This window comes from Nansenia antarctica (assembly GCF_963989245.1).
Source record: "Nansenia antarctica genome assembly, chromosome: 17".
NCBI classification, from domain to species: domain Eukaryota; kingdom Metazoa; phylum Chordata; class Actinopteri; order Argentiniformes; family Microstomatidae; genus Nansenia; species Nansenia antarctica.
In genome coordinates this window covers 12,967,543-12,986,586 of record NC_137687.1, presented here as the reverse complement: position 1 = coordinate 12,986,586, position 19,044 = coordinate 12,967,543, and the positions used below count along the sequence as shown (strand labels likewise).

At 48.1% G+C, this 19,044-nt stretch overlaps 1 protein-coding gene across 1 annotated transcript in view; it reads left to right on the top strand.

Annotated features, from left to right (window-relative positions):
- arhgap21a (Rho GTPase activating protein 21a) overlaps positions 1 to 12,614 on the top strand; it is a gene marked incomplete at its 3' end in the record, with an annotated part of 37,734 nt that extends 25,120 nt beyond the window's left edge. The window contains exons 14-24 of the mRNA XM_080547298.1: positions 1,896 to 2,047; positions 2,904 to 3,049; positions 3,327 to 3,485; positions 3,664 to 3,742; positions 4,527 to 4,600; positions 4,695 to 4,784; positions 5,123 to 5,248; positions 5,667 to 5,708; positions 5,882 to 5,987; positions 8,675 to 8,706; positions 10,731 to 12,614. Coding sequence (XP_080403424.1) covers positions 1,896 to 2,047; positions 2,904 to 3,049; positions 3,327 to 3,485; positions 3,664 to 3,742; positions 4,527 to 4,600; positions 4,695 to 4,784; positions 5,123 to 5,248; positions 5,667 to 5,708; positions 5,882 to 5,987; positions 8,675 to 8,706; positions 10,731 to 12,614 — 2,890 coding nt within the window. The remainder of the gene's footprint in view (positions 1 to 1,895; positions 2,048 to 2,903; positions 3,050 to 3,326; positions 3,486 to 3,663; positions 3,743 to 4,526; positions 4,601 to 4,694; positions 4,785 to 5,122; positions 5,249 to 5,666; positions 5,709 to 5,881; positions 5,988 to 8,674; positions 8,707 to 10,730) is intronic.
- Between the last annotated feature and the right edge of the window lie 6,430 nt (positions 12,615 to 19,044).

Below are 19,044 nucleotides of genomic sequence, written 5' to 3'. Positions count from 1 at the left end.
TGCTCTGCAGGACGGATCGTTTTCTGGAATGGTCTGGCCTGGAGGTCAAAGCCAGCAAATGTGCTGTCCTGTATGAGAGGCGGAGTGGGGGGAACAGGTGGTACCACTCAAAAACAGACACACCCCCTGTGTTCTCTTTAGCAACACAGCCCATTCATGTAAATTCTCTCCATGAGACATACCCATATCTTGGACATAAAATTAACATCGCAGGAGAGTGGAAGGAGCAAGTCAATAACATCCTGACTGAGTTCACTTCCAGGCTGGACTTGATAGACAGTTGTCCTCTGCCACTAACTATGAAGTTAGAAGCCATCAGGCAGGTGGCCCTGTCCAAAGTTCAGCACCTCTTCTCCAATGTCCACATCCCCCAGAAAGTGCTGTGTGAAATGAACAACAAGACTGTGAGCGTAGTGCGCAGGTGGCTTGTACTCAATTCACACAGCACCCGTGACATCATCTTTCATCCCCAATGGGAGGGAGGGCTAGGGGTCCCCAATGTAGAATGGATCTACACCAGCATGAGAATTTCCCATCTTCTCAGGATGCTTAACAACGACGACAAGGACGTCAGGGAGCTGGCCCGCTCCTCCATGTTCCTGGACCTGAGGAGAAGGAAGGTCCCAGTTGCCAGGGGGGCGGAGCCCCACTTCCTTGGGTTCAAGAGGAAACCCAGCGGAAAATTGGACACTCATTCCGCTGGTTTTGGAGTCTGGTCTGATTGGCCAGACCTGAATGACCTCTGTGTCCGAGCCGGGGTGTCCCTGGAGTGGGTGCGGTCTGACTCTGAGACTGTTCGGGTCTCAGAGAACTGTATATCTGACCCTCTCACACAGGTCAGGGCAACAGCCTCCTTTGCTGGACAGAGCCACCAGCTAACATCTAGAGGGGCCAGACGGACTCTCATGGACCTTCATCAACATCAACAACAACAACACTGGACTGGTCTGAAACTCCAGGGAAAACTGGCATGTCTTCCCACAGCTGATCACTCTGTTTCCCATTCTTTTCTAAAAAACACTGCACTCGATGAGGACATTGTCATATTCACAACCAAGGCCAGATTACAAGTCCTTCCTACCAGACTCAACCTCTCTATTTGGTTTCCCTCCACTCAGGTTCCTCATTGCTTGCACCACACCACAGAACAGGTTACAGAAACACTTTCACATATCTTGAATGGCTGTTATGTTTACAAAGGAATGTATATAGCACGTCATGACAGAATTGTGAGCCTAATAGTAAAGGACATATCACTCCACTTCCCAGTTACAGTGAAAATGTATACACATGCTTGTGTCAATGCATCCATGTTCAATTTCTGTAATGACCAATGTCACTTTTCACAGTTGTCTGCTAACACACCAGATGTTGTTGTTGTTAATGAAGAGTCCAGAGAGGTGTCTGTATTAGAGGTAGCATGCACCTTTGATATAAGCCTAGAGGAAGCCTTCATGACTAAGGTCATGAAATACCAGCAGCTTGTAGACACCATCTCAGAGCTAGGCTATAGGTGTACGCTATTAGTCTTTATATTTGGCAGTCTTGGACATGTGCACAGATTGGTTGTCAGAGGACTACGTCTACTGGGAATGTCCAAGGGAGAAGCAAAAAGGCTCAGCAAGTATTGCTCTGTCTCTGCGATTATTGGCAGCCGCCAAATATGGCGGAGACGGTGTTACTTGTACCCGTGAGTCTTGTCCTGTTGTATGTGAAAGACATTGTCCATGTCTGTTTGTGAATGCATCCCATCTGTGCCTTCAGTATTTGTGTCCTTGTATACTTGTTTCTATGTGGACAGAAATAAATGATTAAAATGTGTGTCTGTGTGTCTGTGTGCGTGCGTCTGTGTGTGTGTGTGTGTCCGTGTCCGTGTGTGTGTGTGTGTCCTCCAGTCCCACGGGCAGTAAGTCAGAGCCGTCTCCCAAGGCGTCCCGTCAGTCTCTCAGCATCAGACAGACTCTGCTGGGGGGGGGGAAGGGGGAGAGCAAGGCGCTGAGCCCCCACTCCCCCAAGCCTGAGCAGGACAGGAAGAACACACACAAAGGTAAGGAAGGCTCCTCAGGTTCAGAGCTTTACTCTCTCTGGAAGTGTCCTGTTCTGTTACTGTTTACTTGTTGTTAACACTAGAACAGCCGTGCCTTTTGTACCTACTATACGAGCCGCCTCTTACTGCTACTTACACACAACGACCACTAGTTGGCCGCCTTGTAAATTAGCCTGCCTCCTACACAGAAAAACTGCAAAAAAGCTTCATACTAGCTTATCGTGATGTGATTTTGAAAATGTAAGGATACTGGGGTGGTAGAACACACATATCTAGGAAAAGTCACGAAAGGAGGGTCCTGAAATTTGATCGAGTGCAAAGATATTAAAACGTTTTTTACTGACGGGCTGTTAATGTTAATGACCTCTGCCGGGAACCACCGGGATATCGCCTATTTGTTCTGACACTCACACATTTACGTTTTCTTTTCTGACATCTTTCTGCATGACTTTGAATGAAAGTTTTCACTGTATTTACTTTAAAGATGCAGGATGTACAGTAGGTGTTCAGCTGGCCTATCTAAGAGAAGGGCCAAACAGTTAGCAAAGTATTGCTCAGTATCTGCTATTATTGGTAGCCGCTCAATATGGAGAAGGCGGTGCTTCTTGTACCCATGAGCTGGAGACTGTCTGTTTTACAGTATTGATACTCTATCTGTCAATCCACTGGTATCATTTAGTGTGAATAACATCCTATGTGTAGCATCACTGGTTGTCAACTCAGCACTATTGTAAATGACTGTTTTCATAATGTCAAAATGCACTGATAGTATTTATGTCCTTTAGATATTGTACATTTTTATTGTACCTTTATGTGGACATAAATAAAGCATTTAAAATGTGTGTCCTCCTCCTAGACGACACTAGCCCTCCCAAGGACAAGGGGACATGGAGGAAGGGGATGCAGGGGCTGATGAGGAAGCCCTTTGAGAGGAAGCAGGCGCCGGGGGCGTCCACGTTTGGAGTGAGGCTGGATGACTGCCCCCCCGCCCAGAACAACAGAGTAAGACTCGCACACACACACACACACACACACACACACACACACACTCACACACACACTGCCCCCCGCCCAGAACAACAGAGTAAGACTCACACACACACACTCACACTCACACACACACACCCCCTGCTTCCTCTTCTATCTCAACCTACAGTACTGTGTCTATACCGATGGTCAGTATAGTCCTTGGCGGAGCGTAGGTTGAGATGCGTCTTTGCCTGAATTATTAATCACAAGTGTCTTTCTCACTTTGGTTTTCGTTTGGTTTTGTGTGTAGTTTGTCCCTCTGATCGTGGAGGTGTGCTGTGCGCTGGTGGAGGAGCGGGGGCTGGAGTACACGGGCATCTACAGGGTGCCAGGCAACAACGCCGCCATCTCCAACATGCAGGAGGAGCTCAACAACAAGGGCATGAACGACATCGACGTCCAGGACGACGTAAGAGACACACACACACACGTACAGTACACACACACACACGCACACTCACGTACAGTACACACGCTCTTTAATTGCACTCTTTTTAAATGTTGTTTTCTCACACCTATGTCTTTCTTTCTCTCTATCTGGCTGGATCTCCTCTAACTGTCATATTATCATCTCCTCTTTACCACAGAAATGGAGGGACCTTAACGTGATCAGCAGCTTACTGAAATCCTTCTTCCGCAAGCTTCCAGAGCCGCTCTTCACTAACGGTAAGAAGACTCTGCAAGGAACCTCCCATAACAGCCTATAGACCTAGCGAATAGTGTGGGGGCGGCTGTGGTTCAGGAGGTAGAGCTGTCATCTCATGATCGCAAGGTTGGCTGATCGGTGGTTCGAGCCCCGGCTGGCCACATGTCGAAGTGTCCTTGGGCAAGACACTGAACCCCAAATTGCTCCCAATGAGCGGGCCGGCGCCTTGCATGGTAGCTTGCTGCCATTGGTGTGTGAATGTGTGTGTGAATGGGTGAATGAGAGGCCGTTGTAAAGCGCTTTGGATAAAGGCGCTATATAAGTCAGTCCATTTACCAGTGATGGAAGTAAGGAGTCACAAGGACATCTAGTGGCCATATGGGGAATCTAAACATTGCACATTCTTTTGTACTACTACTGTATCTCCCTACAACCAGGATCTGTATCTCCATGTGTGAATTAAGCATTTTTTAAACAACGGTTACCACATTTATATATCGTTATTTCACAAAAGAAAGACAAGACAAAAAGGTTTAATTAATGTATTTTAATGGAACTATGTCTTATCGTAAGTGTATTCATCATGCTGAACAGTTGTTTATCGGTTGCTAAGCAACTTCGATAACGGTAATATATACAAACGCGGAGTAATATGAAAAGATGTGTCAACATTCCATTTAGCCGTGCATATATCATGGATATCGGCACGGCTGGAACGCAAACTGACCAATAGAGACAATGGACCAAACTGACCAATAGAGACAATGGACGTTGTATAATATACATTTGTTTTGTCCCCTGTAGAGAAATATGGAGACTTCATAGAAGCCAACAGAACAGAGGACCCAGTGGAGAGGCTGAAAGTGTTGAAGAGGCTGGTGGGTTCATATGATGATGGCACTGTTTTACATTTACAGAGGAGGTCTTCTTCAATGTGCCTCCCTGTACTAATGTCATGCTTTTCATTCGCAGCTTCATGAGTTGCCAGATCATCATTTCGAGACACTCAAGTATCTCTCGGCTCATCTCAAAATGGTGGCCGAAAACTCAGAGAAAAATAAGGTACTTTACTTTTTCAATGTAACATACTGAAGCTAGTGGCAATTATTTGTTTTCATTAGTATAGGAACAGTGGCAAATTGGGATTGAGTGATTGAAGTGTGAGTCATTTAGTTGATGTATGTTGACATTTGCATTTTTAGCATTTAGCAGACGCCTTATTCCAAAGTGACTTACAATCGATACATTTGACTAAGCAAGTGAATCATCAATCCACCAGTCGTAGCAGGAAGAGTAATCTAGCTCAGGCCAGGGGCCATTGGCAGTCGTCGTGATAGAAGAAGAAAATAATGTTGTTGTTTTTTTTATGTGTGTTCCTCACTGTCTGCTCTGTGTGTCAGATGGAGCCCAGGAACCTGGCCATCGTGTTCGGGCCCACGCTGGTCCGCACCTCAGAGGACAACATGACCCACATGGTCACCCACATGCCCGACCAGTACAAGATCGTAGAGACGCTCATCCAGCACGTGAGTCCCGCCTGTCCACCAGAAGCCTTACTCAGGAGTACCACCTACATTCACATTTACATTTTTGGGCATTTAGCAGACGCCTTATTCCAAAGCGACTTACAATCGATACATTCGACTAAGCAAACTGAATCATCAGTTCACCAGTCGCAGCAGGAAGAGTAATCTAGCTCAGGCCAGGGGCCACTGGCAGCCTTATTCAGGAGTATTTTCACAAATCGTTAGGAACACGACTCTGTCCTGCACTCGTGTCCTACTGCATTGGAGGAGAAGATCTAGGTTCCTCCCCCTTTACGTATTCTCCTCCAATGCTTTTGGAGGATGAAGTGAGTGGAGGATGCGAGGAGTTTTTGTGTTGTGTTTGTGAGTATATTCTTTCCAAGGCAAAGCTTTAAAACCATCCTTTTCTCTCTTCCAGTATGACTGGTTCTTCACGGAGGAAGGCAACGGGGAGCCAGTGGTGGGTAGAGGCGTCAACGTGCCCTCAGTGTGCCCTCTTCTCTCCTTCTGTCTGCTTTCTGATATAGAAAACTATGTCTGGCCTTCTAATCTGCAGTATTCTAAATCTATTTAGTATTTGTTGTTTTTACGTGTCAAGTTTTTACCCTGTCGTTGCTCGACCGTTCCTTTCAGACGGTTTCCCGGCAGGAGAGCGCGGTGGAGTCTCAGCCCGTGCCCAACATCGACCACCTGCTCACCAACATCGGCCGCACCAACGCCTCGCAGGGGGAAGTATCAGGTAACGTGTTCCCTGGACCAGACCGACTCTCCTCCGGTGGGTCAACCTCTCCTACCTCTCTACTAGGGCTGCAACATTCCTGTAAGTTTGGGGAAACTTTCCGGTAATTTTCAAACGTTTCCCTATGGGTCTCAAAATGGAAACTCTGGAAATGATCTGAAAGCTTCCCCAAACTTACGGAAATTGTGCAACCCTACCCTCTACTGCTAAACACTGTCTCTGGAGAGGCCTTCGTCTCGCAGCCTTGACTTTAAAAACGTGTTAAAAACGTGTTTTTAAAGTGTTTTTAAAGTGTTTTTAAACTGTCCAGTCCCATGTATAGTGTTGATGGATGACGCTGCTTCCTACCAAAGTGAAAGCCTTCTTTGCTTCATTGGCTGAACCATGAGATAGAAATGTCTGTGGCTAAACATGATTTTAAAAAGCCTGTGGGTTTGAGAGGGCAAATTATTCTTGTCTTTTCTGTCATGAGAGAATGGACAAAATAGTTTGTCTGACCCTAACATGTTTGTTTCCTTTAAGATTGTCCTCCCTCTGTTTCCATCCTTTAAGATGACATCATCGCCTTAATAGCTGATACAGTTCTTTTTACCTACTTTCTTCTCTTCAGTTTATCTTTTCTTTGATCGTCCCTCAGTTCCTTAGTTTCTGTTTGTTTCAAACTCCACGTTGGAGCTGTCTTGGTTTGTCTCTTGCGTTCTCTCCCCCTCTCTCCTCTCCTGTTCTTAATCCTGCCTACTGTTGCACTAACACGGCATGTTCTTTCCCCAAAGACGACAAAAGATAGAAAGAAATAAAGCAAAAGACGAACTCTTGATTCCTCTGTCTCTAGTGCCGCTCTGTCGGGTGTCCTAAAGGCTTTCCCAGCAATTCACACATACATGATCTTGACACAGGCCAGGTGGGAGGCGTCTACCACACCATGATGTCACTGATGGACTCTATAATGTCCGTGATGGGCAGTTGGAACTGTAGGAAGAAGGAGGACTGTTGCCCCCAGTGTAGCTGCCTAGTCTGCCGAAACCCTCGTTTCTTGTAAAGGCGAACGGAGAAACCTCCTTCGACAGAGAGAGATAAACAAACAAAAACCGACAAACGATGAAAAAAAACTGTGAAAGGGAAGCAGAGCGGCTGCTTACCATGGTACTGTATACATCCGGTCTGGTTTCCGTTTTGTATCAGAGTAATACCTAACACAGACCGATGCTACTGTCTGAAAGGCTCTCTCCGCTGTCTCTCCTCACTGTCTCGCAAGCTTTCCCAAGGAGAGATAGCATGGTACTGTATGGTTCCCCATGGTTTCTACCTCTCCACCAGTCAATGTGCAACTCACAAAAAACTGTACCACCATCTGTGTCCCAAGGGGCGTGTAGGGGGGCTTGGCTATGTGAAAAGAAATAAAAACATTCAGTAAAAATACTGTAAAAAAAGACATAATTTGAAGGTTATATAACATGATCAATTACAAGGGCAGCAGTGGATCAATCTTAGGTTTTCCTCCTTGCTGACTTCTTCTTCCCTGTAGCGTCCTCTGTTCTGTTCATAGCTAGCCCCTCTGTGACTCCCCTGTCATGTCTGGTTCATAGCTAGCCCCTCTGTGACTCCCCTGTCATGTCTGGTTCATAGCTAGCCCCTCTGTGACTCCCCTGTCATGTGTTGTGACTAGCCTCTCTGTGTTTACGCCCCCCACGGCCATCTTTGTTGTCGTCACTGTGTCACTGTTGTCATGGCAGCACTTGCCGCTTTCACATCGCATTCGGTCCCATCTCCTCTTCAGCTCAAGTAGAGTGTGCTCTCTCTCTCTTCCTCTCAGACACACAATTGTAGCAAACAATACTTACAATACACACGTTTATAGACTACACTTTCCCTTAGGTTAGGTTACATTTCCATGGAGTCATTAGGCTACTACTTTCCAATATATCCTTAATGAAGTTCATTAGTTTACATCTAATTCTAAGCTGTTCTCTTCTCAGTCAGTAGCATTTCAATTCAGACAAGAGATTGGGTTAGCTAGTCCTTTTCTGATGCAATACTACTCGGTTTGATATGCAGTGTAACAATACATACTGTAGAGAGAATTGATCGACTGTTTCTGCATGGCACATTCCATATCATCTGTCTAACTGGACCGATGTCTGTCTCGTCCCGTCATCAGAGTTGCACTCAGTATCCTGATAGATTTGGGTATTTTTTGCCCAAAGGAAAGTTCTAGGCCTCACTGGGCTCTACAGCTCTGGGTTTCCTCTTTAGAGTAGCTTTTGTGTCCTACAGTACAGTAGCCTATATGTCCAGCACATTATATCATAACGTTTCAGTGTCTTAAGATTCGGGAAAGAATGCCCCCATCATCACCCAGGTGGATGTGGATCTGAGTGTAACATAGTGCTCACGTGTCTGTACCTCTGCATGGCCTGTCGCCCTGTCCTGTGTATCCTGTCTGTCCCTTCTCTCACCTGTCCATCAAACACAGTGTCTCATCCGTGGCTAACTGTCTTCTATCCTCATGATTCTCTCTTCTTCTTCTTCTTCTTCCTCTTCTTTCTTCCCCCCCCCCCTTCTTCTCTCTGGCTCACACGTCGTTGCACTCTCATCTTCTACCCTCTAAATGTCGTTATGAGTTGAGTGAAACCTACCTGTGGACGATCTAAAAATGTCTCTTTCTCTCCTCTCCCGTTTTCTTACAGATTCACCCACTAGTGACTCTGCTAAGTCTAAGGTGAGTGTGCCTCGTGTCGACTCTCCCCACCTAATGGTAGTGTGGGGGAAGGAAGAGGGGGATGAGCAGAGCAAAGGACAGGACAGGTCTCAAGACTACATCGATACTTTAACAGGGTTCGACATTAACGGTTGCCTGATTGTAAAAGTAAAAGATTTGCCTGTCCGCCTGTCAGCGCGTAGGCTTAAATAATATCTTCACTCCACGATCATCTAGTCTGGTCTGGCGCCTGCGCCCTCCGTTGTTCTTCCTGCACACCGATACACAGATCCAGGATCCAGCAGCGTCGTCGCTGTCGCGCAAACAAACCCGCCGAATTCTTTACTTGCCCCGGGCAATCGGGCAACCGTTAATGTCGAACCCTGTTTAAGGAAGAGGTCACAAGGCTAGATCGACACTAGATCAGTAGATCACACCCGACTGTGTCGGACACCAGGAAGACTCGCTAATGTCATGGCATCAGCTGATGGGGATTCTACTAAACAAACAAACAAACACTGGGTTTAGTCTAGGATTACCAAACACTCCAAACACAGTCCTTAATGTCAAACACCAAACCGTGCAGCCTAGTTGACTTCTTTGTATCAAGCCTCACAGTTCAGTCAGATGTCGTCTTTTAATGAGACATGCAACTTTGTCGTGGGAGAACTTAATTAATGAATCAAAAGCTGCACCCATAGATTAGAGTAGAACCTGAGAGGAAACTCCATGCATTGTTGGCCAGATGGCCGATGCTTCTCATCACTGCAGTGCTGCTGTCATCTGGCTGCATCCCTTCAGCTTTGGTTCTGACACACATTAGCTCGTGCAGAACATCAGGCTTCCCGTGCAGGGCTGCTTCAGTGTGCTGTGTCTGCTGCTGCTGCTGCTGCTGCTGATGATGATGATGATGATGATGATTTTGTTATTGCTAAAAAGGTTGGCATGGTTACAGTTGTGAGTTGTCCTCCTCCTGTCACTAATGTTCCTCTCTCTGTCCCTCACCCCTTTGGTCTGTGGGCGCTTTCAGAGGAGCAGGTGGAGTACAGGGTTGGCCTAGTACTCAGGCAGGGGGGGTAGAGGGGGTTTGTAGAGGGTCTTTCTGTGCCGAGGAGTTTCTGTGGTAGAAGTACTTATTTTGTTTTCTCTCTCTGTTCTCTCTCTCTCTCTCTCCCCCACTATCTCTCTCTCTGTCCCTCTCTTCCCCCCACTATCTCTCTCTCCCTCCCTCCCTCTCTTTCTCCCTCCCTCTCTCTCTCCCTCCCTCTCTCTCCCTCCCTCTCTGTCCCCCCACTATCTCTCTCTCTCCCTCCCTCTCTCTCCCTCCCACTCTGTCCCCCCACTATCTCTCTCTCTCCCTCCCTCCCTCTCTGTCCCCCCACTCTCTCTCCCTCCCTCTCTCTCTCTTCCTCCTCTCTCTCCCTCCCTCTCTCTCTCTCCCTCCCTCTCTCTCTTCCTCCTCTCTCTCTCCCTCCCTCTCTCTCCCTCTCTCTCTCTTCCTCCTCTCTCCCTCCCTCCCTCTCTGTCCCCCCACTCTCTCTCCCTCCCTCTCTCTCTTCCTCCTCTCTCTCTCCCTCCCTCTCTCTCTTCCTCCTCTCTCTCTCCCTCCCTCTCTCCCTCCCTCTCTCCCCCCCTCCCTCTCTGTCCCCCCACTCTCTCTCCCTCCCTCTCTCTCTTCCCCCTCTCTCTCTCTCTCCCTCTCTCTCTCCCTCTCTCTCTCTTCCTCCTCTCTCTCTCCCTCCCTCTCTCTCTCCCTCTCTCTCTCTCCCTCCCTCTCTCTCTTCCTCCTCTCTCTCTCCCCCCCACTCTCTCTCCCTCCCTCTCTCTCTTCCTCCTCTCTCTCTCCCTCCCTCTCTCCCTCCCTCTCTCCCTCCCTCCCTCCCTCTCTCTCTTCCTCCTCTCTCTCTCCCCCCCACTCTCTCTCCCTCCCTCTCTCTCTTCCTCCTCTCTCCCTCCCTCCCTCTCTGTCCCCTCCTCTCTCTCTCTTCCTCCTCTCTCTCCCCCTCCCTCTCTCCCTCTCTCTCTCTCTCCCTCCCTCTCTGCAGGGTTCATGGGGGTCAGGGAAGGACCAGTGCAGCCGAGAGCTCCTGGTCTCCTCCATCTTTGCTGCAGCCAGCCGCAAAAGAAAGAAGTCCAAGGACAAGCCGCAGCCTAGCAGCTCTGACGACGACTTGGACTCGGTGTTCCTGAAGAAGGAGATGATCCCTCCTGGCCAGAAGCAGAACCAGAACCACCACCAAGGCCTCGAGGCGGACGCGGCGGGACACGAGACCCGCGCCGGCCCCTCCGGCAACGCCAAAGAACAGACGGCAAGGGCCGGGGAGAAGGAGAACGGGAGAGCCGCGGAGCTCACTCCCAAATCCAAGAAGGAACAGAGGAACTCGTTTTTCTTGAAGGAAAAGACCTGTGCACCCAGGCAGCCCTCGCCAGCCCACTCCCCCTCGCCCAAACTCTCCCAAGGCGGCTCCCCCTCCCCTGGCCTCGGCGGCTACCGCACGGCCCTTCCCCTGGGGAAGTCCTCTCTGTCCGAACCCCCGTCGTCCCAGCTGGACGAGGCTGCTACCACCTCGGACCTGGGCACCACGAGCTCCGGAGCGTCCGTGCCGAGGACGCGCCCCAGGAAGTGGATGTCGTCGGCGGGCGCCGCTCCCGACCTGTCCGGGGCGTCGGCCGGAGCGGAGGTGAGCTCCATCACCTCCGACTACTCCACCACCTCCTCCGTCACCTTCCTGACGGGAGCGGAGGAGTCGAGCGCGGCGCCCAGCCAGGCCGGGGAGGAGGAGGCGCAGGGCGGCGGCGACGAGGCGGACGACGAACGCAGCGAGCTCGTCAGCGAGGGCCGGCCCGCGGAGACCGACAGCGAGAGCGACTACCCCGTGTTCGCCCCGTGTACAGCGGGGGGGGTAGGCGACATCCAAACCACCACCACGCCAGCAGCCTCGGAGCCTCAGATCCAGACGGAACGCACGGAGGAGGAAAAGCCCAATCTCCTCCCAGGAGTCGACGGGAGCGTCGCCACCCCGAAACTGGAACCCCGCCGCCTCTTCGGCTCCCACCGGCTGATCGAGTGCGACACTCTCTCCAGGAGACGGTCCTCCGCGCGGCAGAAGACGGACAGCGAGTCGTCGGTGGAAGGCGGGGGGGGGGGCGGCGGCAGTCCGCTGTCCCGCGCCCTGGAGGTGATGAAGAAGGGCCGGTCCACGGGCAGCCTCAGCTCCTCCTCCTCCCGCAGCTGCGAGTCCGAGTCACGCCAAGAGCCGCCTGCCGCCGACGACGCGCGCCCCGCGCCCCCCCCCGAGCCCACCTGGCGCCTCAAGATCACGGAGAGGCTCAAGTTCCGTCTGCGCGCCTCCGCGGACGACATGTTCGGAGCGGGCGCCGCCCAGAGGAGTCAGAACTCCCCGGAGACCCGGAGGAGCGGCAGGAAGAAGAACATCCGCCGGAGGCACACCCTGGGGGGGGGCGGGCGGGACTTCGCAGAGCTGGCCGTCATCCACGACTGGAGGGAGCAGGGCGGGGGGGACCAGGGCGCCGAGCTGTCGGCCGTGGACCGCCTCAAACCCAAGTGCTCCTCTCAGGACTTCAGCATCCGGGAGTGGATCGCGCGGGAGCGGTGCCGGGCCGGAGTCTCCGGAGTGTCCGAGTTCTCCCACCGCCTGGACGTCGCCCACACGGTCCCCAAAGTGGACACTCTGGGGGGGGACAGGGCGCAAGCCCACCAGGGCACAACCACGCCCACAGAGAGACCCTCCCCCTCCGCCTCCCCGGGCCCTCCCAGCACGGCGGGGGAGCAGGTGAACGGAGACGCGGGGGGGCCGGGGGGGCCGCAGGGCAGAAACAAAGCCAGCCTCACCCTGGCGGCTGACGCACACCCGCACAAACTGTCCGGAGCTCAGGTGGTCCGATCCCGGTTCTACCAGTATCTATGAAACAGGAAGGGTGTGTGTGTGTGTGTGTGTGTGTGTGTGTGTGTGCTTTTGAGAGAAAGAGAGAATGGGTGTAATCTGTATGTATGTATGTATGTATGTATGTATTCTAACTAGGCTAACTGCACAATATTTTTTTTTACAAAGTATATATATATATAAATATATCTACTGTACATAATGTGTAGATGCTCATAAGAAATGGAGAACTGGAGTAAAACCGTTACAGCGGTTTGTTTGTTTGTTTGTGTGTAATCTCAAATGACTTCATACTGGAACAGACATGACATGAATTCACTTCCTCCTTTAAAGATCAAACCCTGATTAATATGTTCACAAGACTGTGACAGGAACGGTCATGATGTGGTTCTGTGTGAAGGACTTGATATCTGGTTGAAGAACACTTCCTGTTGTCTGCCAGAGGACACTAATCATAGGGGACGTTGAAAGCATCGACTTGACTATTTCTGAAGAACCCTTCACCTACTTTTCAAGAGGAAGACATGTTTTCTAAGGAAATTACGGTTACAATTCTTCCCATTATAACTGATATGAAGAATGTACTATTCTTTATTATGTTGACTAACTAACATAGTTTCTTGTTACAATGATTGTCATAAACAACCTGTACATATTTTATTATTTTCTCTGTACTTGAAGTATGTTCATATTTTTTGAGGGCTGCTTTCTGAGCTGTGTACTGTTGGAAGTTATTGTTTTGACAGTGCATCATAACAGCCAGATATTTAGCTTGAGGGGCAGTGAAACTACCGTTTATATCAAATAAAGAATAATATAAGGGTAGCACTGAATAAATAATGCTACGCTTGGTACTACAATTATTGTTTAAAAAAAAAAGAAAAAAGAAAAAAGTACATGATGAAGAAAGTGCCTCTTTTGAATTGATTTCCATAAATAGATAGGGTGCCATGTTTTTTCCACAATTGTCAAACACAGACAATGTATTCTTTTAATGACTGAACTGTATCATGTTAACACATGATTATTTTACTGTTTGGAAAAAAGGAACACCATGCAAAATTCTAGCTTCCGATTCTAAGACATTCCAGTCTGAAGTTGGCTGCGTTCGTAAATTCGCTCGGAGAGCGCCGGAGCGTCCACGTGACTGCCTCTGGTCCAATCAAATTACTTGGTTCCATTGCGACGTCGAGCCCAGTGTGCGCTCCGGCGAATTTACAAACGCGGCCGTTGTCTTTTGGGTCCTCAACACGTTGTTTTCATTTTGTATTCCTTTCACAGTGAATTTGAAATATTACGTTCATATTTCAATGTGTATATATTTCATTTCTTTGTATTTTTTTTTCAAGTTCAGTAATGAGCATGGTTACTTTATAACCTGGGAGAAAATGTTCATCTCTCAAAACTGCATGAAACATTATTGCTTCCTAAGACAGTGACAACATCTCGCCTGTGTGCAGCAGAAACAAGGGTGCAACACCCTCCCTCAAGAAACACTGGAAATAAATCATCTTTATTTGATTGTGTATGTTTTCATCAGTCCAAATATTGACACATTATATCCAACACAACAACATCTACAATGAAACACATCTAGAACAACACATCTTTTAAATCTATTTAAATGATCGGTATGTTAGGATATAGATATTTTCATCTTATCTATCCATGTATGTGTGCTTATTGGTCAGTGGAGAGGGATTGTTTTGTTAGGTGACTGGCACCTTACAGGCCCGTGGTCTTAGGGTACTTCATAGTATCATAGCTTAGTATATCTTGAGTTCAACTTGGCCCATTAGGTGAGGTGGTCTACCCCCCTGTCTGTAGGTCTACCCCCTATCTGTCAATCTACAACCTGTCTGTAGGTCTACCCCCTATCTGTCAATCTACAACCTCTGTAGGTCTAGGTTAGGGTTGGGGTTGGGGTTAGGGATAGGGTTAGGGTTAGACATGCCAGCATGTACCAAGTCGACGTAGCACCTAACCCTAACCCTAGTTTTCCCACATGCACCGTCTTGTCAGCTCTCGCAGAAATCCGCTAATAAACTGTCGGCATCGTGGACCGTCGGCATCGTGGTCCGTCGGCATATTGATGCGGCACCCAGCAATTTAACCATAGCCTTTATATTTCCATTACGTTTATCACCAAGACCACACTTAGATCAACTTCATACTCGTCTGCAATTTTCAGAAGCTGATCTTTAGTACAACGATCCAAAAACTGGATCTACATCTAGATTTACACACATGAACCCGACAGAGGTAGGCCTAGCTTACCGTGCTAGCCTACACGTTGACAGCCGAGTTGCAGTTAAGCCCAATTTATACTTCTGCGTCGAATTTACGCATGGCTATGCCGTAGCCTACGCAAGGGCTCTCCCAATTTACAGTTCTGCGTTGGTCGGTCTGTGTCGCGTTGGTCGGTGTACTCATAGCGGCATAATAGCATCTGTCATGGCTTCCGCATTTAGGCCTACGTGAGACTCAGGATCATGTCGGAATCATGTGCTACCAAGCGGACCAATCACAGTTCTTACGGTCTGCGTAGGTGTGTTGCGTAGTTCCATTTTTGGCGATGTGCACGAAAAGTTACGGCGTAGGCTCCGGCGTAGATTTTACGCAGAAGTATGAATTGGGCTTTACGGCACACCTACGCAGACCGTTAGAACTGTGATTGGTCCGCTTGGTAGCACATGATTCCGACTCTCGTAGGCCTAAAGCCCAATTTATACTTCTGCGTAAAATCTACGCCGTAGCCTGCATAGGCCCGGCTACGCCGTAGGCTCACGCGCACCTCTCCAAAAATGTAACTATGCGGCACACCTACGCAGACCGTAAGAACTGTGATTGGTCCGCTTGGTAGCACAAGATTCCAACATGATTCCGACTCTCTCGTAGGCCTAAATGCGGAAGCCATGACAGAAATGTCATTTACTTTTTCTGTAATTACTTATTAAGAAAGATTTGAAAAATTATGATAACCATCTTATTATCTTAGTTTAATGTAATTTCAATGCATTATAGACATTTTCTTTACAACAAGCATAACCAAAAAATCGCTATTATGCCGCTATGAGTACACCGACCAACGCGACGCAGACCGACCAACGCAGAACTATTAAGATCTAGCTCAACTGTAGTTCCATTTCAACAATGGTGGAGAGTGCACTATAGGAGGAATGGGACACTGCAGTAAACGTGCCTGCTGAGCTTATTTGGACACTGCTAATTCATAGACAAACCTCTATTCAATTGCAACCCATTTCTTTTGGATTAATTAATCGTAGTCCGTATATACTACAGGTGCAACTCAAAACATTTGAATATCGTGCAAAAGTTCATTTATTTCAGTAATTCAACTTAAAGGGTTCAACTTAAATATAGACTCATTACATGCAAAGTGAGATATTTAAAGCCTTTATTTGTTATAATTTGGATGATTATGGCTTACAGCTTATGAAAACCCCAAATTAAATATCTCAGAAAATGTGAATATTGTGAAAAGGTTCAATATTGTAGGCTCAAGTGTCACACTCTAATCAGCCAATTAATCCAAAACACCTGCAAAGGGTTCCTGAGCCTTTAAATGGTCTCTCAGTCTGGTTCAGTAGAATTCACAATCATGGGGAAGGCTGCTGACCTGACAGTTGTGCAGAAAACCATCATCGACACCCTCCACAAGGAGGGAAAGCCTCAAAAGGTAATTGCGAAAGAAGTTGGATGTTCGCAAAGTGCTGTATCAAAGCACATTAATAGAAAGTTAAGTGGAAGGAAAAAGTGTGGAAGAAAAAGGTGCACAAACAACAGGGATGACCGCAGCCTGGAGAGGATTGTCAGGAAAAGGCCATTCAAATGTGTGAGGGAGCTTTACAAGGAGTGGACTGAGGCTGGAGTTAGTGCATCAAGAGCCACCACACACAGACGGATCCTGGACATGGGCTTCAAATGTAGCATTCCTCTTGTAAAGCCGCTCCTGAACAACAAACAACGTCAGAAGCGTCTGACCTGGGCTAAAGAAAAAAAGAACTGGTCTGTTGCTCAGTGGTCCAAAGTTCTCTTCTCTGATGAGAGCAAATGTTGCCTCTCATTTGGAAACCAAGGTCCCAGAGTCTGGAGGAAGAATGGAGAGGCACACAACCCAAGACACTTGAAGTCCAGTGTGAAGTTTCCACAGTCTGTGTTGATTTGGGGTGCCATGTCATCTGCTGGTGTTGGTCCACTGTGCTTTATTAAGTCCACAGTCAACGCAGCCGTCTACCAGGACATTTTAGAGCACTTCATGCTTCTTTCAGCAGACAAGCTTTATGGAGATGCTGACTTCATTTTCCAGCAGGACTTGGCACCTGCCCACACTGCCAAAAGTACCAAAACCTGGTTAAATGACCATGGGATTCCTGTGCTTGATTGGCCAGCAAACTCGCCTGACATGAACCCCATAGAGAACCTTTGGGGCATTGCCAAGAGAAAGATGAGAGACATGAGGCCGAACAATGCAGACAAGCTGAAGGCCGCTATTGAAGCATCCTGGTCTTCCATAACACCTCAGCAGTGCCACAGGCTGATAGCATCCATGCCACTCCGCATTGAGGCAGTAATTCATGCAAAAGGGGCCCAAACCAAGTACTGAGTACATTATGTTTTGTTAGATGGCGTTAACAATAATGTGATCGACCACTGATAGTTTGCATGTTTTCCATCTAATGGTTGCATGTAAATCTGTGTCTAACTGCACATTTTGTTGTGTGAATGGTCAATGTATTCCAAATAAACTGAATATCATTTACACATTAACCATCTTCAGCTGTAGTTTCTGTGTCTGGCCTCTTAACTCTTAACATTACAAGTCAGCTCACCAAAAAGGACTCTGAGATATAATGTTTATTGGTGACTCAAGTAGCCATACTTGCTAGCTAGCTCCAGCTAGCTCCATCAGTGGTTACACCCATCAAATCATATTTTTTATGACCAACATTAATACCAATAATCACAATTTCCTTGTATTTCTTTGCAGTGCCAAAGTTGCAGCTGGAGCAGTTGTGTGTGTGGAGAGTGAGATCAGAGGAGATGTGACTATTGGTAACCTTTTATTTATTGGTAACCTTTTATTTTGCCCAGACTTACAGGTCTATCTAACCATTGCTGTAGTGCCATAGGGTTGCTTGGTTATTAAATATGCTATGTTTTCGTTTTGACAGGACCAAGAACAGTGGTCCACCCCAAAGCCCGGATCATCGCAGAGGCAGGTGCTATTGTCCTATTGTCATATTGTCATATTGTCTGGAGGGTGGTCTTCCGGAGGGTGGTCTTCCGGAGGGTCTTCCAGAGGATGGTCTTCTTCCAGCATTGGCATTGCCGTGGTGCTGGGAGTGGGACCATCAGGGCATACTTAAGAGAGGGAAGAGGTAAGGAAGGACATGCATCAGATAACTGATTCAAAGAACCAAGAGTGAGCTGTGAATGGCAGCTTGCTGTGTGGCGGATTGATTTATAAGTACAATATACTGTATATACCTTCTTAAAATAATGGCTTAATAGGCAATAGGCAAGTTCATAAGTGCCTAAATAATGGCTTATGTCATATTTTCAAGACAACACTGATAGTAAAAAAAAAAACTCACCTCGTTCTCTGTGGAGTGATCAGAGAGTCCAATCATTCTGACTCTCTCCTTCAGAGGAGACCGGTGGGTTGGCAGAAGTGGCCTTGTGACCTCTGGGACAACAGCAGGAGGAGGTGGTTCATCTCTAGGCCCGCTGGCCACCTGCCTGGCCTGGTCCCCTGGGGCCTGCAGCGTCTCAAAGTAAGCTGAGGCAAAGCCGTGGCATTGCTGTGGTTCTGGGACCATCAGGGCATACTTAAGAGAGGGAAGAGGTAAGGACATGCATCAGAGAACTGACGCAAATAACTAATAGAGTGAGCTGTGAATGGCAGCTTGCTGTGACGGATTGAAGTGCCTAAATAATGGCTTAAGTCATATTTTCATATTAAGTCATATACGTTTTGCAAAAAACTCAATAGGCTGAACCAAATATAGAATATATGATATTTTGGTAAAAACATCATTTTCCTCAAAAGTGACTTTTTAAGCCATTATTTTAAGAAGGTGACGATATGTTGAAGTTGGATTTGGGGCAACCAAACACTGGCACATGTCTGACAACTGATAGTGAAAAGAAAACCACTCACCTCGTTCTCTGTGGAGTGATCAGAGAGTCCAATCATTTTTGGCCGATGGTTGTTGGCCCTTCTGACTCTCTCCTTCAGAGAAGATCGGTGGGTTGGCAGAAGTGGCCTTGTGACCTCTGGGATAACATCAGGAGGAGGTGGTTCATCTCTAGGCCCGCTGGCCACCTGCCTGGCCTGGTCCCCTGAGGCCTGCAGCGTCTCAAGGACAGCTGAGGCAAAGCCGTGGCATTGCTGTGGTGCTGGGACCATCAGGGCATACTTAAGAGAGGG